General features: G+C 43.0%; 1 protein-coding gene across 1 annotated transcript in view; it reads left to right on the forward strand.

Annotated features, from left to right (window-relative positions):
- Positions 1-846: 846 nt before the first annotated feature.
- LOC118362807 (neurexin-3a) overlaps positions 847-27,097 on the forward strand; it is a gene marked incomplete at its 3' end in the record, with an annotated part of 338,958 nt that continues 312,707 nt past the window's right edge. The window contains exons 1-4 of the mRNA XM_052510632.1: positions 847-1,117; positions 13,999-15,267; positions 23,355-23,375; positions 23,788-23,817. Coding sequence (XP_052366592.1) covers positions 14,562-15,267; positions 23,355-23,375; positions 23,788-23,817 — 757 coding nt within the window. The remainder of the gene's footprint in view (positions 1,118-13,998; positions 15,268-23,354; positions 23,376-23,787; positions 23,818-27,097) is intronic.

Below are 27,097 nucleotides of genomic sequence, written 5' to 3' on the forward strand. Positions count from 1 at the left end.
TCTCCGTTTTAGAATAGCTATTATCTTGTCGATTGTGACAAGGCCTGTGCTTTCCGTGGTCCTGCTCCACGTGGTGTTCTTTTGAGTTCAGCTCTGAGGTTGTAGGCCTGCCTCACGCTAAAAGCGTGCCTCTCCGTAGTCTGAAGTGGCTTTCACTCTGCTCTACTTCATCAATATAATTCAATGAAATTAACATCTATTCAATTATTTTAATCTGAATTACTTCATTCATCCATTTATGAGACATTGTCAGAGCACTGATCTGCACTGAAATAAAGGCAGGATAGGTGAAAGTAATATGGCGGAGGCCGGCTATGGAGGTAGGTAGCCTATTATTATTTTACTCACCTGTCCCGTTCTATGAGATCAGTTGAAGGAAAAAGGGGCCAGGGGAGAAATATTCCACAGTCTATTGAGATTCACCCACGTGTCTGGAATATGAAAAAGCGCAGCGCCAGGCGCTGGCAGTCTGATCCAAGTGTCTCAGTTTTATACAAAACATTTATTTTTCAACGTTTTAATACAAATAGGCTATGTAGACCTATCTGGAGGTGCGTTTTGGGTTTGCGCATCACTTTGTAAACCATATAATTGTCATTTAAGGAAGAAATGAGTAATTATGCAACTTTTTCACATGACTCGGTTTGTGCAACACAGCTATGCAAATATTACCGTCTCTACCGATTTTTTAAACTATAGCCTATTCCAGACACACACGCCACGGCATGCTCTGTGAAAATCATGCCTTCACTGCTGTGTCTCTCCCAGACTACGCCTTTAAATGGGGCGCGCGCGGAGGTGGTGCTGAGGAGAGACCAGGAGAGGGCGGACCCGTGCGAAGTGAGTGTGAACATCCCGAGATCGGTCGCCAGTCGCACGGATCGAGCGCGCGGCTCTTGTGATGCACTGTAGCGGAGACCGACTGGAGAGCGACAGAGGAAAGAACAGCCCAATAGCCCCGATTTAACGTCTGGTACTGTGTCAGAAGTCTCGCTTTAATCGGCACCGAGTTTATTCATTCTACTCGTTTTTTTTTTTTTTTTTACGAACCTGGATTTAAACATTACCGGAGTTTAATGTCGGATTATTATGCATTGGATATTATCCCATAACTAAGGTCAGTCGTGCTCTATTTTCTACTTGCCAAATGGCTCCTCTTGTCATGACTAGCAAAACATCCAAAATATAGTTCTAATCGTTCCTTCGGAACACATTTGGATTGGAATTGGGATGTTAAAGTAGACATTTTGAACATGTTTGTAGTTTCGGCTGTCGACAGTCTGGAACAAGTTGGGACGTTGAGAACGTCGACATGTGGTCAATACTACCTAATCATAGACTAAGCATTGCACTATACTAGTAATTGACTGGAAACATAATGATATCGACGAATAAGGTCGCTTTTGCTGCAGGGTGGTTTACGGGTAGGCCTACAAATGGGGCATTCCGGTCATGACGGCTCGGGTGATTCTCTGCCCATTCCCCGGCCAAGGTGACAGGCATGGACAAGCCCCGCGGGAATGACAGAATTACGGTCACATCGCTCAGCTCGTGGCCACAGGCAATATTTATAATCGGAATTATTCATATTTTATAAAACACAGAGCATTTACAGGCATCATAACAAGCAAAAATGACGCTAAATAAATGCTTGCTGAGGCTACGACTCTCTTCCAAACCACGCATTTAGTTCTCGCCCGAAAAGTAGCTTTGAATAATGGATACAGGGGTGTCCAGTGTCTTACGACCGCCAGCGTGCACGGGGCTATTTTTAAATGTCAATGACGGTTCAGAGTAAACAAATTCATTTCAAATTCCGGTTCTGCATAGTCAGGGAAAACAACCGATGGGTTATGTCTAAAGACAGACAGACAATGTTGTCTGTTTTGATACTGTGAGATAAAAGACAATTCAGACATGGGAATGCTGCTTTGAATTTGATATGGGGACATGACCTTCTATGTTCCCATTGATTGCCCCTACACTGCAGACACCATGATGGAGACCAGACATTTGCCCCCCTTTCCCTCTAAAATTATATTATTTTACAGATGAATTCGTGTATGCTCATTTTAACGAAATAGACCCATCTCCATTTAGAATATCGTGGAGAAGAAAGCATTGTTGTCTTCGTATGGACATTTTTTTTCCCACAGTCATGGGTTGTTCATTTGTAGCAGATAAAACCTACCATACAACCGGAAACATATAACACGTTAGAGTCAAATATTTATCATCAGATGAGTCTGTATTTGGATTGTAAAAATAACGCAGGAAACGTGATGTTTTTTTTAGACGGCGGGTAGAATTCGTTCCCTACGGAATCAAATGAGCTCGTGAGCTCTGCAGAACGTCGAGGGGGGGGGGATGTTTTTAGGGTGCTGGTGATCTCCATGAAATCTGACATGTATGAACACGCTGGTGGATTTTTTTTTCTTTGAAATGAACCATGTAATGCAGCCAATCTCTCACATTTTAGAAGAATGCATGTTGGATTTGAGATTATCAATATCTAACAGCTCACAAAAACAGACAACAATTTTGCAGTAGAAATATAACGCCACTATTAACTCCCTGCATCTTTGTTTTAAATCATGCATTTGAACACAACACCATTTATAGTTTCATGTTTTTGTCTTCAATCAGGAATAGATAAATTACTGTAGGAAAATCATGTAAGAGATCACAAAATGGTTAAAATTGTCACGTTTTGACCTCATGATTTTTCTCCAATAAAGGTCTGATCAGCACCTTCGCCACTCGTGATGAAATAGTAATAAAATCTACTGCAATTTGCCAGCAGAATTGGTGACGTTTGAAGTTAATTTATCATTGTGGCACACGTTCGATGTTTGGGATTTACAATGTAATAGGCTTAGTGAATACATCAGAATGCAGGGAAAACTCCTTATCAGGCTTTTTCAACGGGCAGAAATGCCTCAGAAATGGGCGTGACCCCTGTGAAATGCGTCTCTTTTCTCACACAGCAAGCAAGGCCTAAAAAGGTAGCAGCAGTCCAATGCACTACTAGAAAATTATAGTTGAAATAGAGATTCTATCAATGTTTTTATTTTATTTGTACATTAAAAAAACACGATTCACCATTTAATAAGTAAACAATATTTTATCTAGATAAAATGTGGTCGTCGTCCCCCACAAAATATACACTTTTTTGTTTTACGTGAATGTTTGCCACGGATATTATTACACCCAACTATTAGGCCTAAATGCCCGTTAAATAAAACACGATAGCCGCTATAAAAATACATATTTGTATTATTAAATAATTTCATGAAAGTAGGCCTAGGCTAATCGACATTTCTCCCATTTAGGCCAACACAGAAAGACACAAGAAAGATTAATTCAATATTTAAGTGGTGTAGGCTATGCGGTCGTGCTATGCGCATTCCCTGCCCTGCTCCTGTGGTTATTGTGCGGTTGTGTGATTTGGCTGTACTGTCTGCGGGGTGCCGGGCGGTGGTTGGTGCGTGGTTTAATTTGGCTGTCCTGCTTTCTGGGCGCTGGTTGGCAGGCGATTAACTGCTTTGACAAATCAACCGAAAACGGCCAAGGGCTCTCAAGGTAACGTTAATCCGTATGGGCGGGAGAGGGGGCACAATATTACTCACATAATAGGCTACTCCTCACAATATCATTGAGGATGCTCCCTTTTCCATATAAATAAATACAAAACAGTGTTTCAACGTTTTTTAAAAAATTGTATGATGATTATAACATATTTTTGACGCAGATGAAAAATGTCCTATTATGTTTGTCTGAATGCGTAGGCCTATTTCACACGAAATGTAATGTAGTTCAAATAATACAATATTTAACGGGCGTGATTAAAGATGCGGAGGGAGGAAAAATAATCTCCAGTTGTAGAAATTGCGTCATGTCTTCCTAAATAAAACGACGTTCAACAGCTCACAGTAATTTCATGCTTCTGAGAAAGGCCCTGCAATTTCATCTAATTCATTTTGTATAGGCCTATTTGTTGTGTGCGTGTGTGTGCGCGCGCGCGCGCTCGCGTGCATATACTTGTTGGTGTGCGTGTGCGTATGTGTGCGTAAAACTACACACACACACACACACACACACACACACACACACACACACACACACACACACACACACACAAGGACGAATTACACATAGGTGTCAAATGACCGAAACAAAATTGAGGGTGCAAGAGATTATATAGTAAATGTAAAGTAACATACTAACAATTATAATGAAAACACAATTTCTATTGCACCATTTATAACAAATATAAAATATTTTTTTTTACTTTTGTCAAATGAAAGGTGTTTACTATATGTTCTCTGGGGTGCATGCTGAGTCTTGCCCTACTATGCAGATGTTGCTACAGAATGATGTATGGTAGAAGTAGAGTAGTGAAATGATTAAGAATATCACCAGCATTATTATTCATAGTATGTCTATACATGCATGTAGACATGGCATTGGTTGTGTGTGTGTGTGTGTGTGTGTGTGTGTTGCTGCAGAGTGATGTAATGCAGGTTAAGGATTATTTGAATTAGATAAATGAAGATAAAGATCAACTAGATACATTTAAACAGGGATTTTCTCTGTGGTGTGAGGACTGGCCCAGCATATGCATTAACTGTGTGTGTGTGTGTGTTTGGCTGAGCAAGTGTTGCAGTAGAGTGATGTAATGCCGGAGACGGGGTGTTATTAATCGTTTAGAACGATAGATAAATCAAACAGGGTTTTTCTTGGATGCAGACCTCGGTTGATTGCTTAGTGTTGGTAGCATCGTTGCAGTGTGTGTGTGTGTGTGTGTGTGTGTGGCAGCAGTATATTGCTACCAGTGTTTGTGTGTGCGTGCGTGGGTGGGTGGGTGGGTGTGAATGTAGCTGTGTGTGTGTGTGTGTGTGTGTGTGTGTGTGTGTGTGTGTGTGTGTGTGTGTGTGTGTGTGTGTGTGTGTGTGTGTGTGTGTGTGTGTGTGTGTGTGTGTGTGTGTGTAGCAGTGTGGGGGTGATGTAATGCAGGAGAGAGGTGCTGCAGCAGAACGGCTCTCCCCTCCCTTCCGTCCCCCGTCACCCAGAGGAGGTGTGTCTCTGTCTCTCTTCCTGCAGAGAGCTGAATGCCCACTCTCTCTACCCATGCTGGGCACCGGGCTGGACTCATGGCTCTGCCCGTTTGGCTGTGGCCACTTGTACCCACTGAAATACTAGAATACTTAAGAGGGGGGGGGGGAGTATTTTTCTCCCTATACTCCCTTTTTTTATGGTGAAACTGGTGAAATCATGCCCGTTTGATCATATTCTAAAATGGACCAATCTGTCAATTTTCCCTTCTTCTACCCAGGCTGTGCACCAGTCTGCACCTATGTCTCTGCCTGTCTGTCTGTAGCTGGTGGGATATATTAACAAATGGATCCCCCCCTCCATTTTGTTAGATCACAAGTGTGACGAAATTGGATAGGTGTAAGCAACATGGTGGGGAACATTGCCTCCACCCACTCAATGCTGTAGCATGAATGATTATTTAGGCTGTGCCTGTTTGTCTGTACCTGTCTGTGTGGCTGTGTAAATACTGTTACAACTACATTTCCTTCCTACCTCTCTCCCCCTTCCCAATCTTTCCGTCGCTACTTTCTCATCCCATTCTTTCTTAATAGTAATGATGTAACAAAACATAGTATGTGTATTATTTGGTCTGTATCTGGTCTTATTTATTGTAATTGCTGATGTCGGACACAATTGAGTAAAGTGTGTTTTTTAGTCTGTGCCAGCCAGTCTGTACGAATAGACAAATCCTCCCTCTCCTCCTTTCTTTCTCCCCATCCCTTCCTTTGCTCATCACTGAAACTAAATTGGATAGGTGAGAACAATTTAGGGGGAGCATTGCTTTCCCCCAATGCTCTTAGATTAGTCATTAGACAATAATGATTTAGACTGTATCTGTTCACCAGAAAATACATCCTCCCCTCTATTAGTCTCTCTCTTGCTCTCTCATACCCCCCCTCCCCCGCCCCCAACACCACACACATGACTGGTTTAGTTCTGGCTTGCCGTATTGGTGGTGATGTCATCCACACACCGTTCCAGGACTGTGTACCCCCTCCATATCAAAGAGAGAGAGAGAAAGTGTGTGTACTGCAGGGAAGCGAAGGTGTGTGTATATTTGTGTGTGTAGGTTGGCAGCAGGGATATAGGTGACTCACTGTTTATAGGGTGTGTGTGTGTAAAGTCTGCGTGGAGGACAAGATGTTTGGTGGAGGACTGGGAAATTGGAGAATCTCACAGTAAAATGTGTGTGTGTGAGAGAGAGAGAGAGAGAGAGAACGCATCCTCCTCTTCCGTTATATCAGCTGACTGCCACAGAGGACATTTTGTTCCAGCATCCAGAGTGTGTGTGAAGCCACGGCAGTGTGTGTACTCAATGCACCTGCAGTGGTACTAGACACATCAGTGAGGTGTGTCTGTTTGACAGTCAGGGCCAATGAAGAGACTGCTCTTATTAACATGGCCCTCTCAGATTCCCTCCCCTGCCTTCCATCCCTCCGCTTATTGTTTTCTAATGGGAGGCCAAACCCCGGCTGCTTTTGTCCCTGTGTGTGTCTTCCCTGTGAGGAGCGGCGGACTCCTATCAATGGGAACAATGGTCCATGCAGTTTAGCCTTTTAACCCCTGCCCATCCACCTGCAACAAAAGAACACACACACACACACACACACACACACACACACACACACACACACACACACACACACACACACACACACACACACACACACACACACACACAACCCGCCCAGTGTGTTCCGGTCCAGTGGGCCCATGCTGACTGCTGGGGCCTTCGTCCTGTGGTACCGAGCCGAGGGCTGAGACTGTTGGCAGGGACACAGGGTGCCTATTAGGTTAGATGCCTATTCGGTTACCCTCTGTATGGGGCGGTGGAACTTAACCCTGCTTATTGTTATCGTAATACTTGAAGTCCCTCTCAACATGGGGGAGAACTATAGCTGCGTTTAACTGGCCTGGATAGGTATACTAAACCATACTGGGTAGAAGCCAAACTTTCTATGTGTGTGTTCCTGGTGAGTGTAGGCTACTGTAGATATCTCTGGTCGTGGGGCAGGCTGCTGATGGCCAGACGCTGGCTTGTCATTACATCACTACAGTGTCACAGAGCAGCATATCCCAGCGATGACACACATCAAGCTGATATGTCAGCAGGGATTTGACTGTGTGTCTGAGAGTAGCGCTGGCGTACTGTACACCCTGGCTTCTATTTGGGTTGGGGAGCAGTGGAGACAGTGTTGAACTGGGTGGTTCTCTCACTCGCTTGCCCATCGATCTCAATTTCTCTGTCTTTTTGGTTTCTCTATCTCTGCATTTTGTAGTAGTGCAAGCCTATGGTTATCGAGAACCTTATCTGTGTCTCAAGATAGATGGAAATGTGGGTCAACTTAGTGTGTATTTTGTTACCTCGAGGACAGCTCTCATGAATGAATCCTAAAAGGACCTGGCATAAACTGTTACATCTCATTTATAGGAGAACTCCACCCTATGTTTTGGTATTTGTTTAATTAGTCAATTGTTGATATCGTCCCAAAATACAGAAATCTGGCCCGTAAAAATGCATTTTCAGTAGGTTAGCCTAGAACAGCTTGGAGATAGAATGAAACACAAACATTTCTAAAGAAATTACATCAACCAGACCCTGAATCTTGTGTTTAATATTACAAAACTCAATGTTTGATGGGACTAACAATCGGATAGTTAGGTTAGGAAACATGTTAGCAACAATCTTGACGCAAAGAATAAGTTCACTGGGGAGAAATGGAGAGAATTGTCCAACACATGGTCTCTCTAGACGTTGTACCTGTTTAGGCATTGGGGTCTCTCTTGTCTCTGGCCCTGCGTATTTAGGTCTCTAGTATTCTAGTGTCTCTCCTTCCTTTGTTTTGTGGTTTCTCTCTGTCCATCTATATGGTGCAGTCAGCAGAAAGCCCCGTTCATTCCCCTGGCCATCAGATAAGGGCCATCTCTGCTGGCCTGATTGATAGTCGGGGGCTGCCAGCAGAATAATGGTGCTAATTTTCCTAGCAGATGATAGATAGGGCCTAGACCTTTACCGAGAGAAAAAAACCTGCCACTTTTAATTAGGTTTGGTGACTGGTAATTGTATCTCTAACATCAGATACAATGAATTATGCACACAGATCCTGCTATTTTATTTGTTATGGTTCAATAGTACAGTATTTGTCTGTGTTTCCAAATTGGCATGTCTTCACATGTCCGTAGCAGTTTTTAGTGATGGCTCGTTTGCAAACGTACGTAAGTCTCTTTTTGGTGAACAACGAGAATTGCATCGGTAAAAGAGCCGTTTATTTGGCTCCCTGGTTTGCATAGTGCTACTTAACTGCTTTTTTTTTTTAGCTTCAAACAACGATTATCTGCATAGAAGTAACAGTCATTCTCTGAAGGTGATGGATCCTTACTACAGAAACAAAAGTGAGGAGAGCGTTTCATTCTGGTCCACGAAAATGTTTGCAGTTTGTAAAAAAATATATCTTATTTGAACACGCATATCACAATCTTAAAAATCGGACATAATGCATGGTAGCCTACGTTTGCTTAGCGATTAACCGAAATGTCTGTTATTTTTGGGGTTTCAAACAAATAGCCTAATTGACGGATGTCGGTTCAGGTATTTGAATTCCATTTTTTTTTCAGGGAGCTCAATGCGCATTTTCTGACTGCAGTTTCTATAGAGATAAATCACATAAATCAAGTCCGAACTGTGTGATGTAGTTTCCAACAGGCCAACATTCTACATAGTTTAGCGTGCCTACTTGTCCGGAGACAGAGAACCACAGATTATCCATTATATCAGAGAGAGAGAGAGAGAGAGGAAGTGAGGCCCAGCTCAGCAGGTTGTTTCGCCCACCAAAGGAGATTTTGTATGGTGAAAAAAAATGAATGGTTTATTTGGTTAATTGGATCAAATAGAAGTTTCATAATGCTAAAGTTAGGAGTATACTGATATAAGTAGGACATGTGACATCCCAGCATCTTTGAGAAAAAACACTTGGCCATGCATATTCATAGCATGAGGCTAGTATTTTTTTTTTTTTTTTTTTAAACATTAGTCCTTTAGCAGCCACTCTTATCCAGAGCCACTTACAGTAGTGAGTGCATACATTTTCATACTTTCTTCGTACTGGTTCCTCCATTTAATACAGTTGCTTGATGTCAACAACTCTCATTGAATATTCAAAAAAGGATTACAATAATGAGATACATCCACCAATCCAAATAAAGGATAGGTGGCAGCCAGACAGCCCACCATGCTGCTGTGTGGACAACGTATAACGGCCGTTGGTGGAAGAAGGTGAGGACCAAAGCGCAGCGTGGTCCGTGTTCGTCATTTTAATGGTAAAGCTAAAACAAGCAACAAAAGAACAACCGAAACAGCTCCGTCAGGTGCAAAACACACAAAACAGAAATTAACTACCCACACCACACAGGTGGGAAAAGGCTATCTAAGTATGGTTCTCAATCAGAGACAACGATAGACTCTGATTGAGAACCACACCCGGCCAAACACAGAAATCCCAAACATAGAAAATGAACATAGAATGCCCACCCTAGTCACACCCTAGCCTAACCAAAATAGAGAATAAAAACCTCTCTATGGCCAGGGCGTGACACAACGACTCCCTTTGTTTGTACGGAGAGACATGTCTCTTGTCAGTAAATCCATAATCTTTGATTATATTGACCAGATACTCTAGTGGCCCTATAACAATGAAAATACATATCATCAAAAATGGAAGGCAGTCAGGAGGAGGCAAGATCAGGTTGAACCATTCTAACCAACGAGAGGGCAGATACGCGTGTGAACAACAGGCACAACGCTTTCCACAGCCACAAAGTCTAAACTAACTTTAGGATAAGGTTTAAAATCCCATTTTAAGAAGATAAATTGTAGAAATATGCAGGTTTATGACTTTATGGCAACTAGTGACGACCAGGCACAACTTCGATATAAAGTCGTTTTTCAAAAGGTTGCCGGGATGTCACTCGTTCTAGTTATATCAAGTATACTCCTAACAACCTAACCATTACAAAACGTCTATTCCATCAAATAAGCCATTACATTTTTTTGTTAACCAAAATCGACACTCTTATTGAACTCCGTACAAAAACTCCTTGCTTGGTGAGCAAGAAATAATTAGAATTGTCGCCAGGGGGCAAATGGAAGCGGTGTTTGTAGGCTACAATAACTTAGACTTCAGGTCCACTGGGGTTAGTTCAAGTAGCCTGTGTAAGCTACTTGCAGGTTAAAGCTCGTCTCGTGTGAATTCTTATGGGGATTAAATGGACCCTATTTGTAGGGGTTAGATGTCATTTTTGTTAAGGAAAATCCATATTTATTACATCAATTGTTTTATTATATGTTCAAGGTCACCAATCGGTGACATACATTCATGGTTATATCAGTGCCTTCGTGGTCCAGCCAGTACAAGCGCTGAGAACGGCACACATGTGCAAGACCAGGCATGGGTTTGAATCTGGTCTACTACTGCCCTTTGAGTTTTCGGAGAAACTAGTATTTTACTTGTATTCTTACTCAAGTAATTTCTGAAGGAAGTAACTGATTTTTTACTCCGTTACATTTGACCAAATCACCTCAGTTACATAGATTTATCTTATCTAGATTTATCAACGAACGCAATTGCATTTGAAAGCACATAAATACCATGACGAGATCCTGAGGCTCATTGACGTGCCATTCACCTGCTGTCATGTTTCAGCATGATAATGTATGGCCCCATGTCACAAGGATCTGTACCCAATTCCTGGAAGCTGATAATGTCCCAGTTCTTCCATGGCATGCATACTCACCAGACATGTCACCAGTTGAGCATGTTTGGAATGCTCTGGATTGACGTGTAAAACAGCGTGTTCCAGTTCCCGCCAATATCCAGCAACTTCGCAAAGCCATTTAAGAGGAGCGGGACAACATGCCACAGACCACAATCAACAGCCTGATCAACTCACGCTGCATGAGTCAAATAGTGGTCACACCAGATACTGACTGGTTTTCTGATCCAGTCAGTAAACTCAGTAAAATCTTTGAAATTGTTGAATGTTGCGTTTTTATATTTGTTCAGTATAATATGCATTCAACATCACATGCACTTGAAATGATATTGTGAAATACGTTTTCATTAATAGTATTGAAATTGTAAAATAATTCCAATATCTCAAGTACCATATACCTTTTTATGACATTGTTCACATTGATATTAAGTCAACATTGAATGAACGTAGTTGAAATTGTACAGCCCACGTACCTTGTTTGACGTCAGTCTTCATTGGTGAGTACCTGTGCTGGGGGACATCTGCAAGATAGTGCTGGCAGGCTTTAATATTAAATTCACGTCAAATCAATTACACTAAGTTGTTGTCCTTTTTGTTTGCTGTCACAGTTTGCCATAAATTGTAAAATAACAAACAAACTAAATGTGTAACTAGTACTGGAGTAGTTTTCTTACTGGATACTTTGTTCCTCTTACTTATGTACTTGAGGCTAATTTAACTTGAGTAAATTACAATATAAGTAACAGTACTTTAACTTAAATACAGGTTTTCAGTACTCTACCCACCTCTGCAAATTATACATAGCCTAACTATAAAACGTTGGCGATCATCGACTCTGGAGGAAAGTTGATTGGTTATCAAATCAACTCATCAATTTAGCCAGGGCAACACAAACAGTAGATTATTGGTTTTCACACCTATTATTATGTGATTATTGAAAGGTTAATAATATTGGTTAATAATATTGGAATATAATCAAATAACAAGGGGCCTATTGCAATGATGGCACTAGATTACCGCCAATTGTTGTCTCGTTAAACCATTAATATGCGCTGAATTCACCTGCACAGCTGATCTCCATTGGAACCATTACTGGTCACCTATACTGCTCCCTAAAAGATTATGTTGTGCTTCCTTAGTCAGAGATCTGTATATAATGACAAGATGCTCATGTCTCCGCCCTAACAATGGGAGTCGACCCACAGGCAGGAAGGTTGCCGCATATTAAGCCCATTGAGCTTATTTTGGCAAGAGTGAGCCCAATCACTATACCTCTCCCTCAGTCCTGCTTGTAACCAAACTCATTCAAGATTTTTTTAAACCTTTATTTAACTTGTCAAGTCAGTTATTCTTATTTTCAATGATGCCCTAGGAACAGTGGGTTAACTGCCTTGTTCAGGGGCAGAACGACAGATTTTTACCTTGTCAGCTCAGGGATTCGATCTTGCAACCTTTCGGTTACTAGTCCATCGCTCTAACTACAGGCTACCTGCCGCCCCATATGTTTGCCCTCTGGTTGGCATTGTCATCGGAACAACATAGTCCGATGTATCTATTTAACACGCATTCTGTACAATATAAATAAATAATTCCCTCATTTACCATTGCAAATCTACTGTGGCAATTTACCTGACACTTTGTATGAATGGAAACTAATGTTGCTGTGTTAATATTTTATTTGTTCACTATTTATGTTATCCAAAAGTGTCTGGTATGGTCATTTATTATTAATGTTATATAATAATAATATGAATAGATTACATTTTTATAGCACTTTTCAATATAGTAATAATCTCAAAGACGCCCTTAAAACAACAAAACAAAACATTTGTTAGCCTATTGACAGTTCTGGGTGGAAAATCTTCCACGGTCATACACAGAAGCAGGTGCAAGTCCAACAGGTCACGCCGTTGTGTCCGATCCGCTCTCCATGCGTACCTTCCTCACCTGTGCAGTCCACATCTCGTCCGACTGAGCCCGGCTGAAGGGTTGAGCAGGGGGTAAATGATGGTCAGATGGTCCGAGGTCACGTCACCTCTTGCCCTCCTCTGTTGTAGACTCCTTGGTAAACTTCCTCTGAAACAAACTTGTAGCACCCACCTGGGTGAAGCCATGCATCCTTTAAGCTTATCAAGATCAAGAGTTTAAATAATCCTGGACTGTCCATATTTGAAATGTGTAACTACATCAAGTCATTTGGGAGACTGTGTTATTTGTGCCAAAAGGGCTTGGGGCGAAATCATCAAACCCACGCGGACACCATAGGCCTATGTGCACACTGAAGGAAGCGACCCTAACCGCTAGCCCACCCCGGGCCATGATTGAACTCAATTTTGACAGTTCATTCGTAAACCTTACGATACACTCAACCTTTGTATGTCGTAGCTTAGTGGAGACCAGTATCTATCTTGTGTTATTAAGATATATAAAATGACGGTTGTTGATGTGTATGGCTGCATTTCAGATATTTCTGTACATTTGAATGTTGTAGTAATGGGACCTAGGCCTATATCGTTTGAGAGAGAGCGTGCGAGAGAGAATATTATTTGAAGATAGCAGCCCTAATCCCAATGACTCGATTGCCCCCCACATGAAGAGAAAATTAACTGCTAATCTTAGCCATTCCCGAGGCTCATTTGAATTTCCTGATGCATCAGGAAAATGATCTGCTACAAAAAAAGTGTTCAAGTTAAAATTCGACATCTGTAATGCATAGTGCATTTAATGTCTAAAAAACGGTGATACTTGTTTATAATCAAAACCGAACCGAACTCAAAAAGCACTAATCACTAGGCTTTACATTAGAGATTTGCAATTTTTTTCATGTTTTTTTGGTCGATTCTCAAACATTTTGAATGAAGAACCGTTTGGGAGTCAAATAAACATTTTTTTTTACTTGAACATAGCTACATGATCCTGCTCACCAAAAAGACTCGGAATGACCATCACTAGCAGTTTGGACAAATGTGGAATCAATAAAGATGGGTCCTCTTGCTGAAATAGTAGTGAGGGGAAAAAAGGCCTGTTGTAAAATATCAATCTGTGTCTGAAAACCACCGTTTTTTTTCAGATGGTCTGAATATCAATGTTGTGTGTGCTGTGTGTAAATCCTATGCTTCCTGTTTCTGACAGTGATGGAACTGAGGAGATCCAGAGGCTCCCATGTGAACTACAAATTCAAGCAGGCAACATGAAGAAGGACGTCCCGATCACCCTGACAACCAGAAGAGCAAGTCCAATCGGACCTTACGCCATGATTACCCATAGCAATCTCTTTGGACTTTAAAGGATTACAAAGGTCAAACTTTCCTTCGCAACAGAAGGAGAAACTAGTTTAGACTCTTCTCCCCTTTTCCTCTCTCTCCCTCCTCCTTTCTTTAACTAGGAGGAAAGGCATCTGCAATTCTACCTACTGTCCATAGCTTGTCAGCGATTGGATAGTTTACTCATGTGCATGGCCTACGACTGTTACTTAGCCTACCTACGACTGTTATCCCAACTACCACCCAACTCCCTGCTGATTTTGTATTAAATCTCTCAGCAGTGTCAAACATATCTGAGTACACTTTTGGATACAACTGTGGATACTCCCTCTAGAATTGGATACTTACTCTAATACTTTTAAATCAAATCCAATGCTATCTAAGCTTTCAGGAATATAAACTCATTCGTCCTCTTCCTCCTCCTTGTTGACCATGGATGTGCTGGGCTTGTCTGCGAGGCTGCAGCTGCTGCTCTCGGCCTTCCTGGGTGTGTGTCTGAGCCTGGAGTTCACAGGGGCCCCCGGCCAGTGGGCCCGCTACCTCCGCTGGGACGCCAGCACGCGTAGCGACCTCAGCTTCCAGTTCAAGACAGACGTGTCCACGGCACTGCTGCTCTACTTCGACGACAGTGGCTACTGCGACTTCCTGCAGCTGATGGTCGTGGAGGGCAAGTTGCAGCTGCGCTTCAGCATCGACTGCGCCGAGACTGCCGTGGTGTCCGACAAGCGGGTCAACGACAGCAGCTGGCACTTTGCCACACTGAGCCGCTACGGCCTGCGGACGGTGCTGGGGCTGGACGGCCAGGTCAAGGCGGACGAGGTGCGGCCCACCGGAGGTAGCCGCCAGCACATGAAAATTGTTAGCGATCTGTTCCTGGGTGGCGTGCCGCTGGACATCCGTACGTCAGCGCTCACGCTGCCCACGGCACGTGATGCCCCACCCTTCAGAGGAACTATCTCAGATCTGAAGTACGGGAACACAGAACCGGTTCTCCTCAGCAGCTTGAGGGTTCGTCTGGAGTCGGAGGGGCGCTGTACCGAGAACCCGTGCGAGAACAGTGGGAGCTGCACCGTGGTGGATGGGGAACCCATGTGCGACTGCTCCAAAACAGAATACAAGGGCCGCTTCTGCAATGAAGGTAAGATCTTATACATTTTGTATTTCCTTTACTGTTCATGAATGTCTACGTTTGTGCATAGCCTTATGTTCACTTTTAGCCACACAGATTTTACCCATTTAATTTCACCCTTTTGTCTTTCCTTCATCAGTCCTAATCCATAGATCATTTTCATGTTATTCCAGAGGCTTCACTGACCTCATTTGAAGCATTTCTGCTTTGTTGTTTACTAAGTCGTCTCTCTCAGACTCAGTGTATGTTGTCCCTGTGTGTGTGCTAATCTAAGCGTGGTTAGCGACACGGTTAGCCACCAAGGTGCAGGTTAATGGGACCTCCCTGCAGGGACTGATAAGGACGCCTATAGAGAGAACGGGGGCCTCCTGAGCCCTTTTCTTTACCAATCATGCGATGACAGGTGTTAAAATCACATCCCTTTGTGTTGCAGAGCATTCTGGAACTGCTTTGATTCAATCACAACCTCCATCTCTCTCTTCTTCCTCCACAGCTGGTATTGGTTAGACCCCAAATTGATTTTTTATAAAAAAAAAAACCTTTTGGTTAGGTTTTTTTATTCTTACGATTTCTTAGAAGGAGCGTAAGAAAGGCCTTTTTTATTTGTAAAGGGAGAGTGAATGTTATCTGCTTTATTGCAGAGGGTTTTGGGTAGAGGGTTTTCTTTCTTTCAATTGTTAGATACTGTGTGCAATGTGGTCATGCACTTATAATATACTGAGGTAATGTCAGTTCACTTGCTGTTTCTTTCTGCTGAAATAAAATATACATTTTGAGCTGTTTTAAACTAAATTGGAATTGAATCTGTCCTCTTACAACAATCCTGATATTGCAGCTATAGGAACTCCTTTTCCTAAAGTATAGAAGGATACTACTGTTTCTAGTATTCTCTTGTTTCTTCGCCTGCCACTTTAGTAGGTTAGGTTTACAGAGCATAAAGGCAATTTGCATCTGCTTTGGCATCAAGCCCAAACATTAACCAACAGAGAAAACGGCAGTGAATCTGGAATGTAAAGATTACGCTGTTTTTATGTCAGGACATGTTTTTAAAAGGGAGTGGCCTCTTTTTCCTCTATCTTGTCTTGGATGAGCATTAAGCTGCTTCAGTTGAATTGAAGCTATTCAGTCGACTGGGTGAGGAAGCGTGTGTGACAACGTGTGTGTGACAGCGTGTGTGTGTCAAGCCCTGGCGACTGGTTCTCTCTCACTGTGAACACATCCTCACCAAAGGGAGCAAGAAAAGAAAATGGCTGGCCTATATGTAATCGACAATGTTAAAAACCCCAGGAGCATGTCTGAGTTTTGCGTCTCTATCAGAAAGACCCATAGAGCTATCGCTAGCTAGAGACTCTATAGACGCATTCTGATAGGGGGCTGAGTCAGGGGTTGGACCTGTGTTTGTGTGCGTGTGTGTCGACCAGCCCTGTAATGTGTTGGGCCGTGAGTTCAAACAATCCTACAATAAATAACGCTGTTTACTGGGGTCGAGCTGTATTTGTGTGGACGGCACGCCAATGTACTGCCGCTTAAAATATACAGCCGCTGGATCGTCAAAATACGGAATCTACACTCAGACAAAACATAAATACAGTCTACACACACACTCACCCACTTTCTTACGCTTAACAGCTTTGCGGTAGGCCTACATAGATGCACTGCTTTCACAATATAATAAGTACATGTTATATGGTTAATAAACGACTGGTAAGCTAGTAAAACTTGTCGCTAAAACCAAAGTTTTGTACACTGTAGGCCTTTTTCCTCAAATAAAAAAAAGGAGCTAACGTGTGGACAGACCTGCTGTGTGTGATGTACTGTACACACAGTCTGGTGACTGCCGTAGGCACGGCAACAGACACCTGACACTTCCCCAGGCGGGGCAGATGGCTCAAATGACCATTGCCATGGCCGCAGCGTATGTTCAGCTCTGCAACGGCCGTACTGTAGTCTGTCTGCTTGTAACATGGTTTGCTGAAGTACCTAGCGTACACTAGTACAGTAATCTGGGATTACCATCCTAGTAATAATAATAATAATAAGAGTTTGGCAACACCAACACTCAATCTGTCATCTAATTTGGATGGTGTTGTGTGGGATGGTGTATTTGTGTGTGTGTGTGTTTGCCAGCTGTTTACTGCTTAGTTTGTTCCTAATTTGAACTGAATTCAGGCAATAATCAGATAGTGGCAGAGGTTTGCGTCTTTCTGAAATAATAAATACTATACTGTATGGAGAGCCATCCCTTAATTTTTTTTTTACTGTAGGCCTAAAGAGTAAAGTATAGCTCTATCTCTTTCCTTTAAGAATCCTACTGTATAAAAAATAGCCCTTCACCTCAGGTATTGACTTTTCCAGTTGAGGGAAATGATGAGGCTATTTACTTAATTTGAAGAGTGATAAGTAAATAGATACACGTTTGTTAAAGCCCTGCTGAGCTGCAGTAGTGAGAACATCAATCTGTTTTCAGATGTTTGGCTTTCCCACAAGGCATCTGTTTAAATGTAGAGGCTTATGTTAAAGCAACTGCCAGGTTATAGTTCAATAAATAATGAAAAGTAAAGAGATATTTTCGTAGTATACACTAGACCTGTTCACTAGACAGATATGTGTGTGTGTGTGTTTGTATGCATATACAGTGTGTGTGTGTGTTCACTGGTGGAAAAAAACAAAGCAATACAGTGTAAATAGTCTGTCAGCGTAAAAGCAGGTCAGATTTTTTTTAAATGAAGAAAAGCTAAATGAAGAGGGAGACACACACACACACACACACACACACACACACACAGACCACATTATCACACCGTCCACATACCCTTCTTCTTACTAATCTGGCTAATTCCTCAATTCCCCCGTGTCCTCTCTTGGGACTGAGCCATTTAAATGCCACTGCCAGGAGGTCACATTGTGGGCTTCAACACTCTATTGATACAAGACAATACTGGAGGACCCCATCTGAAGAGGAGATTTAAAGGAGATTACATTGAACATGCACACATGCACAAATACAAATGCACGCGCGCACACACACACACACACACACACACACACACACACACACACACACACACACACACACACACACACACACACACACACACACACACACACACACACACACACACACACACACACACACACACCGTTTGAACAGCTTGTCTTATGTTCAGGCAGATGGAATTTGCTCGGTGACTAAATTAATACCTAATACATATCTAATAACTGTCCGGTAAAATCGCTTGAATTGAACTTTTACATCTCTAATAGATATCTAATAACTGGCTAGTGAAATCGTTTAAATTAATGTTTAATAGATCTCTGATTGCTGCCCACTGAAAGCCTTTAATGGCGACCAACTCAATTAGACTGGTGTTCATTTCCTTCCCTAATCACTGCCTGTGGTCGGGCTAATCAGGAGACTTACACTGGGGCACATTGGTGGGAAAGAACCAAGGCTTCCATTTAATCTTAATAGTTTTGTAAGTATTATATTTTTTAAGGTTTCAATTAGGAGACAATGGAAAAAGATATGTCAGCGATGGCAGAAGTACACGAACAGTCCCTTGGTTTCTATTTTGCCCTCGACATGCTAAAGTGAAACCATGTTCCTGCTGCTGTTGTCTCTGCTCATACCCCAGTTCTGTTTTATTGGTCCTGGCTTGAGTCTGGATTTAGTGCCAGGATACCAACCCATGCCCAACCCGATGCCCAAGCTTTAAAACCCTACCTGGGTGAGGGTTCTCTGGGCCCATGAGTAGGGATTTTTAAAAACAATATGACAACAGTCAAAATCATTTAAAACAAGGGCCATGTGCGTTTTAGTTTGAATTGATTGCGATTCGGTTTGATACGATTCGATGCACTCATTTTTGTTGCTTAAACACTGATTTTCAATTCTAAATTCAAATGTGCTGCTGATGGAGCTCATGAGCTGGGCCTCTCTGAGCTGGGCCTCTCTGAGCTGGGCCTCTCTGAGCTGGGCCTCTCTGAGCTGGGCCTCTCTGAGCTGGGCCTCTCTGAGCTGGGCCTCTCTGAGCTGGGCCTCTCTGAGCTGGGCCTCTCTGAGCTGGGCCTGTGTGTGTGTGTGTGTGTGTGTGTGTGTGTGTGTGTGTGTGTGTGTGTGTGTGTGTGTGTGTGTGTGTGTGTGTGTGTGTGTGTGTGTGTGTGTGTGTGTGTGTGTGTGTGTGTGTGTGTGTAAATGAGTGTGTGTAAATGAGTGTGTGTAAATGAGGGACATCTATGGTGTTTGTACTATGTGCTGAGCCTGAGCTGAGCCACGAGGGAGACTAGGCATCTACTGCCCCACTACCACTATCAGATTAGGGGGAGGGGCAATGTAGACAGGGTTTTTTTTTGTCCCCCACTTTGGATCTGAAATGACCATCACCCACTAATTAACTTGTAATTTTTGCTGATTAATTGTTTGAGCTAGTAATGTATCACCATTTATTGTTTACAAATGAGCTATTGCATAGCCATTTAATATATATAGCACAACCTTGGATTTCACCCTCATTTCCAAATCAAATGGTTTTGACTGTTCTGAAGTTTTCACGGACTGATCTCCTCTCGCTTCGGCCATGCAGTGCGCCTTGCAAAAGGGATTGCTTTCCTCGTTATGAAATGATCAACGTGACCATATACACTGTGTCACGCCTGCTCCCGCTCCACCTCTCTGGTGCTCGAGGGCGCCTGGTGGCCCATCATTACGCACACATGTCACCATCGTTACGCGCATCAGCGCTTCATTGGTCTCACCTGGACTCCATCAGTTATTGATTGCCTCCCCTATATCTGTCTATTCCTCAGTTTCATCCCCATGTCAGCATTAATTATGTTTTGTTTCCCCTGTCCAGATGCTGTCCTTGTTTTGTTTCATGCCGGTTATTTATTAAATACTCACTCCCTATACTTGCTTCTCGTCTCCCAGCGTCTGGCCTCACACACTGATTGTTTAAAGCAAAACTATCAAAACAATTGCTGATGGTGAAACTGAACATAAAAAATATGTATATAGCCAGATGAAAGTTGTCTCCTGTAGCTTACTTTTATTCCAGTAAAACACCGTGTTCAGCAGCATATAGATAACAATAACCTAGCAATTTACATAGGATTTCGCTTAACTAATAAAGCGTAAGATCATAAAAGCCACTGTAGTATTTGATGTGGAAGATCAGGAACAGGCTGCCTCCCTCGAGTTGGTTACCATGCGAAGCTGAACACAATGCCAGTTTGACTAGGCTACAGATTATTGCCTGGGGTTGTTCTGCATGCAAAATAACTTGTAAATCTATGACTATCAACACAGTTACATGCAGTTCGACACTGAATGTGAGGACACACCAGAGTTGTCACAAAAGATTAGAGGTATTTTCCGAAGGTACTGTAGAATGCAATATGAGCAAAAACTGCGATTTTGCAAAAATTTTCGATTTTGCGATTTTTTGACCGACGTGTGCTACATTTGGATGGCTTTTGGAATCATTAAACAAACGTCTTTCCCGTCATTTTTTGTCATGCCCAGGCCGTGGTGCAACACACTACAATATTCTTCAATCGGTCGTGAGGATTCTCAATATGACGCTGTCTCGCAAAATGATGTGGTTAGATTGCTAACGTAGGTTAGAACGAGCTGTCTGCGGCTCAAAACAGCCACAGTCAGATATTCCCACTCTTCAGTCAGACATTCACACTTGCCATGCAGAGTAGCCAATACATTTAGAATGGAATAACATTCTTGTCAATTTCAGAGGTAGATTTGACGCTTGCTCAAGAGCCTACACACATTCTGGGTGATCTCATTGGCTTCTCTGGTGAGCTCTCATTGGCTATTGCTGATCACCATTCTCCAACCTTGTCATCGCACATCTCACACTACGAAAGCATTGCAGATTGTGTGTCAATAAAATCAAACATGCTTGAAAATATCCGGACGTCTGGGATGGCTCCAAGACAGGATTTGTAGCCCTCAGATTGCATCACTGACCCGCTCATATTAAACGAGCATCGGTGACGGCCGTGCGCCTCGAGTAGGCTATGACTTGGGATTCTGTTTGTTTTGTTTTGTTTTTGATCTCAAAAACCTGTCTGGGACAGCTAAATCGAGGCCAACATCGTGTAGCGTACGTATGCCTGGCAAAGGTTCGTCATGACATGCACAGACAGATGTGTTTAAAAGAAAAGAACTCTCTGAACGTTATAAGCCTTCCCCAGGAAGAGGTCTTCTAATAGGAAACCCTCTGTTTGGTACGTTTGTGTTTGCAGTGAGAGAGAACCAAAGGGCTGGGACAAAGAGTATGGACACAGCCTCCCCTCTACTACTGCTCTAATCGCTTACATCATAAATTCACAACCTGCTTACAGGGAACTGGGGCTTCTACCAGCTTGGATTTATGTCCCAGCTAAGTTTGTGTGTGTGTGTGTGTTTACCTGTTTGTGTGACTGAAGCTGAATGAAGATATATCATGCTTCCTCAATGTTTTTCAGAATGTGTTTTTGGGGATCAAGTGGTGTTCAGATGAGATGATGACAATGATGTTCTCTTACAACAATATATTCACTTCAATGTAATATATTTGACTGTGCTATACTCTCACTATATACAGTGCCTACGGAAAGTATTCAGACCCCTTGACCTTGTCCACATTTTGTTACGTTACAGCCTTATTCTAAAATGAATAAAATTGTTTTTTTCTTCATCACTCTGCACCCATAATGACAAAGCAAAAACAGGATTATAGAACATGTTGCTAATATCTAAGGAAATGGCAGCTACCTTTGGCAGCTACAACAGCCTCACGTCTTCTTGGGTATGATGCTACAAGCTTAGGTACATCTGTATTTGGGGAGTTTCTCCCATTCATCTCTGCAGATCCTCTCAAGCTCTGTCAGGTTGGATGGGGAGTGTTGCTCCACAGCTATTTTCAGGTCTCTCCACAGATGTTCGATCGCGTTCAAGTCCGGACTCTGGCTGGGCCACTCAAGGAAACTCCTGCGTTGTCTTAGCTGTGTGCTTAGGGTCATTGTCCTGTTGGAAGGTGAACCTTCACCCCAGTCTGAGGTCCCCGAGTGCTCTGGAGCAGGTTTTTGTCAAGGATCCCTCTGTACGTTGCTCTGTTCATATTTACCTCGATCCTGACTAGACTCCCAGTCCCTGCCACTGAAAAAGATCCCCACAGCATGATGCTGCCACTACCATGCTTCACCGTAAGGATGGTGCCAGGTTTCCTCTAGAAGTGACGCTTGGCATTCAGACCAAAGAGTTCAATCTTGGTTTCAACAGACCAGAGAATCTAGTTTCTCATTGTCTGAGAGTCTTTAGGTGCCTTTTGGCAAACTCCAAGCGGGCTGTCATGTGCCTTTTATTGAGGAGTGCTTTCCGTCTGGCCACTCTACCATAAAGGCCTAATTGGTGGAGTGCTGCAGAGATGGTTGTCCTTCTTGAAGGCTCTCCCATTTCCACAGAGGAACTCTGGAGCTCTGTCAGACTGACCATTGGGTTCCTGGTCACCTCCCTGACCAAGGCCCTTCTCCCCCGATTGCTCAGTTTGGCCGGGCGGCCAGCTCAAGGAAGAGTCTTTGTGGTTCCAAACTTCTTCTATTGAAGAATGGTGTTGGCCACTGTGTTCTTGGGAAACTTCAATGCTGCAGAAATGTTTTGGTACCTTTCCCCCAATCGTGTCTCGGAGGTCGACAGACAATTCCTTTGAACTTATGGCTCGGTTTTTGCATTGCCAACTATGGGACCTTATATAGACAGGTGTGTGCCTTTCCAAATCATGTCCAATCAATTGAATTTACCACAGGTGGACTCCAATCAAGTTGTAGAAACATCTCAAGGATGATCAATGGAAACAGGATGCACCTGTTTAGAATAAGGCTGTAACGTAACGAAGTGTGGAAAAAGTCAAGGGGTCTGAATACTTTCCGAAGGCACTGTACATGCACAGTGTAGTGTCTGTGTATGGTGTCAGGTGTGTTAGGTTTGCATGATAGGTTACATGCAAATGCAAAAAGAGTGTTTCTAATTGTGGAACTCGTTCCCTCCCTCTTTTCCTTTTTGTTATTTTGCTTCTAATTTTCTGTCCCGGTGAATCCAGAGGTCAACAATAATATTCCAGGTAAGTGTTCTGAGGAAAACCATATCACCTTAGAAATAACGCAAAATCATTTAGGCTCATTGGACACTTGTTATCCAGGATAGAAATAAAAACACACTAAAAAAAAATTGGGATGGAAACTGTATTTACGTTTTTTTGGGTCAGTCATGTCTTCATAACCAAAATGTTCCTACAAAGATGTCAGCCCTGCTACTTCTTTAGTTCAACTACTCTAGTCCTACTATGGAAGCTTTCCCTTAGCTGTGGGAAGCTTGTTTGTCTGTGAGTCTGATGCCATGCTTTCTTTCACGGGAAAATATGGGACATCGCAATACTGTACTGACAAAGTATTGGAATATAGGTTCTGAAGTGCTCTCTCTTTCTCTCTTTCTCTTTTTCCCCCTTCTTTCTGTCATTCGTTCCTTCCCTCAAGGATTTTCACATATGATGATGGCGGAGCAAGGTATGCCTCTCTTCTTTCTAATCGCCATCATTTCCGTGTGGTTGTGTGCTGTGTGGTTGTGTGCTGTGTGCATGTTTGTTGTGATGTTTTGAAGATTTTCTCTTCCGATGACAAATGCACTTTTTCCTCTATATGTGGTGTTAATAACAGTGTTACAGTAGTACATAAAAAACAGTAGATTAAGTATTTTTGCAATCTAAGAAATGTGTGTTTTTGCATGCACTGACTAACATAGGCTTACGGTACTGCCTGGTGTGTGTGTGTGTGTGTGTGTGTGCGTGTGCGTGAAGGACTGAGTTTGAAGCGTCGTGTAGTCTGACAATACTACAGTGCCAATGTGCTACTGTGTATTGATATGAATGACATGCAGATATTAATATACACATATTAATTTGTGTTCTCCACTCATCAAGCACTCTCCCGTGTCAAACTTATTCACTGTTGGTTTTTCTCTCCTCCTCTTCCGCTGTGGACACACCACCTTCTGTCTTCTACGCCCTCTCTCCTCCTCGCCTCTCCCTAGCTAAAAGCAAAGGTACAGATCAGTCTTTCTCTTACCCTCGCTTTAAGAAACCCTGGGCTCGATTGAGTGAGTGTCATGTCAAATACCGTGTGCTCTTTCAAATGTGTTCCTCTGTGTGCAAAGACAAGGGTATTTACGCTATTGTCTAATTCCTTGATGTGTGTGATAACAGCGGGCGTGAGTGCAACATAAGACACTCCCCTGGTGTGACGTGTGTCTCTGTGTGTTGCTGTATTGTGTTTACCTCTCTCTGTTTAGCGTTTCCTGCCTAATGGCAGCTCACCAAGGGTGCTTGGATTAGGCAAATTAATTAAATTATCCTTAATTGAAGCAGGAAAACAGAGTGCTCACTGAGTCTGAGTGAGGGAGGGAGTGTGTGGCGCTGTCGTTAGGAATATATCGTAAGTGTACTAAGAGGAAATGGAATTCAGGAATGATCTGCTATAGATGTTTTGAGTACTGGATTATCGACGGAATGAGATTGGGGAGAAAGTCTCTCAGTTTGATGACTATAGGCTGGGAGAGATTTGCAAGGATGTTCAGGAGTGATGTTTTCCACTCTCTCCCTCCATTGTCTGCGGTGGAGTCCATGGATTAGGACATGATAATCTGCTTTTCATATCGAAAGTACAATGTAATGTCGGACTGACATTTGAACTGTCTCCGTGATGACATGTCCTTGGGTGAATGATGCAATTACAAGATATGACGTGACGCTGCAATATCTTTCAAATGCACTCCTTTTGTGAGATAGAGAGGAAAGGGAGCGGAGAGAGAAACACTGTAGGTGAGGGGGAAAGAGTGTGAGATGGAGTGGGGGAAAGATGAATGAGGAGAGAGAGAGAAATACTGTAGGTGAGGGGGAGAGAGTGTGAGATGGAGTAGGGGAAAGATGAATGAGGAGAGAGAGAGAGAAATACTGTATGTGAGGGGGAGAGAGTGTGAGATGGAGTGGGGGAAAGATGAATGAGGAGAGAGAGAGAAATACTGTAGGTGAGGGGGGAGAGTGTGAGATGGAGTGGGGGAAAGATGAATGAGGAGAGAGAGAGAGAGAAATACTGTAGGTGAGGGGGAGTGAGTGTGAGATGGAGTGGGGGAAAGATGAATGAGGAGAGAGAGAGAGAAATACTGTAGGTGAGGGGGAGAGAGTGTGAGATGGAGTGGGGGAAAGATGAATGAGGAGAGAGCGAGACTTTGATAGATGTGGTCGTTTTTAAGTTTGTCACTGGTTTGTACTGTGTTGACAGACACACACACACACACACACACAAAGAGAAGCCCATTGGGGCACATGCTGGCTGACTCTGACCAATGGGCCTTTTGGAAAAATGATATGAGCACACACCAGTAAGATGTGTGTAGCCTGAAAAAAAGGTTTTGTAGTTTTCAAACCACCGCTGATGCTGACTCTGCTTATCACAATGACTGCTTTAAAGTGAGAGACTGATGATGTAGAGAAACGTGAAGCATTAGCTGCCTCTTCCGCTCTGACCGACTTTACTGTAATAACCCAGAGCTCCCTGGACATTAAGAAGGGATACAATTAGCATGAAAGCAGAGAAATGCCCAGCTGTCACAGTATCAGTTAAAAGGCAAAGTCACCGTCTTTAGTAAGGAAAACCAGACTGTAAAGTCAGTTTGGTAGTAGGCCAGGTGTGTTAGGGCTGGTTCAGAACCAAAGCCTGCACACACAGAGGCCCTCTAGGTGTAGGACAAGGATTGGCCGAACTACAGGGATATTGTGTGTGTGTGTTCCTACCTTACCTTAAATGAAATACAGAGCAATCCTCTTCTTTCCCCATTCAAAATGTAACCCAGAGAGCTATACTGTAAACCCCTGTGTTGTATCAATATCCTCCTCTAGTGCTGAACTTGTTCCCTCTCTCCTTCCCTGCTCCTCCTGTCTGTCTCACTTCCTGCTTCCTGTGTTTAATCCCTCCGGGAGACGGCATACATTATTTCCCATCAGCCCCCCTGTCGGCTCCTGTTAAGCAGACAGGACCTCCATTACGGCTTTATTTGCATCCAGTCGCAGCTGCGTAGACAAGAAGACAGAGGGACTCACAGAGGAAGATGGGGAGGGGGGGGGTGTAATAGAAGAGTTTGTAGCCGTCGAGTCACGCATATTGCCTTGCTCTCTCTATCTCATTGTTTCTTTATTCTCCTTTCGGTCTCTTTCCCTCCTCTCTCCTACTTTCCAGCTCTCTCTCCCTCTCCCCTCTCCTGACAGTGTTTCCCAACACTAGCAGGCTTTGATGTGGTGGAATTCATGATGGTAATTCTCTAGAAGTCACTGTGGGCTAGCTGTTCTAACACTGCTGAGGGCAGGTGGTGCTTACATTCAGCTGGTTTCACGTAGAGGTTACACTTCTACCCTCCTCTCGATGGCATGCTATAGCTACTGTATGTCATAAGTACACTGGGACTTTTCCTGTGTGCCTCAGTTATTAAGAGCATGGCATTAGCATTGACAGGGTCGTGGGTTCGATTGCCACTTAGGCCAACAATGCAAAAAGGAATGGCGCTCAATGTTGCAATGAATAATAGATAATACCTTAGTTTATAGTATGATAAAGACTGTGCTAGCACTTATGGTCTGTATTTGGCCAAATCAGAAGTTTTGTTGTTTTGGCCCAGACCTCTCCATCTCCTTCTGATATCATATGAAGCTTATACATTTATAAACAAAGCAAAAATATCATATTTATCCTGTAAAGCCTCAAACAGCAGAGGTTGTGGCCCATGTTAATGTTTTTT

The sequence above is a fragment of the Oncorhynchus keta genome, unplaced genomic scaffold (assembly GCF_023373465.1).
Source record: "Oncorhynchus keta strain PuntledgeMale-10-30-2019 unplaced genomic scaffold, Oket_V2 Un_contig_5916_pilon_pilon, whole genome shotgun sequence".
Classification (NCBI taxonomy): Eukaryota; Metazoa; Chordata; class Actinopteri; order Salmoniformes; family Salmonidae; genus Oncorhynchus; species Oncorhynchus keta.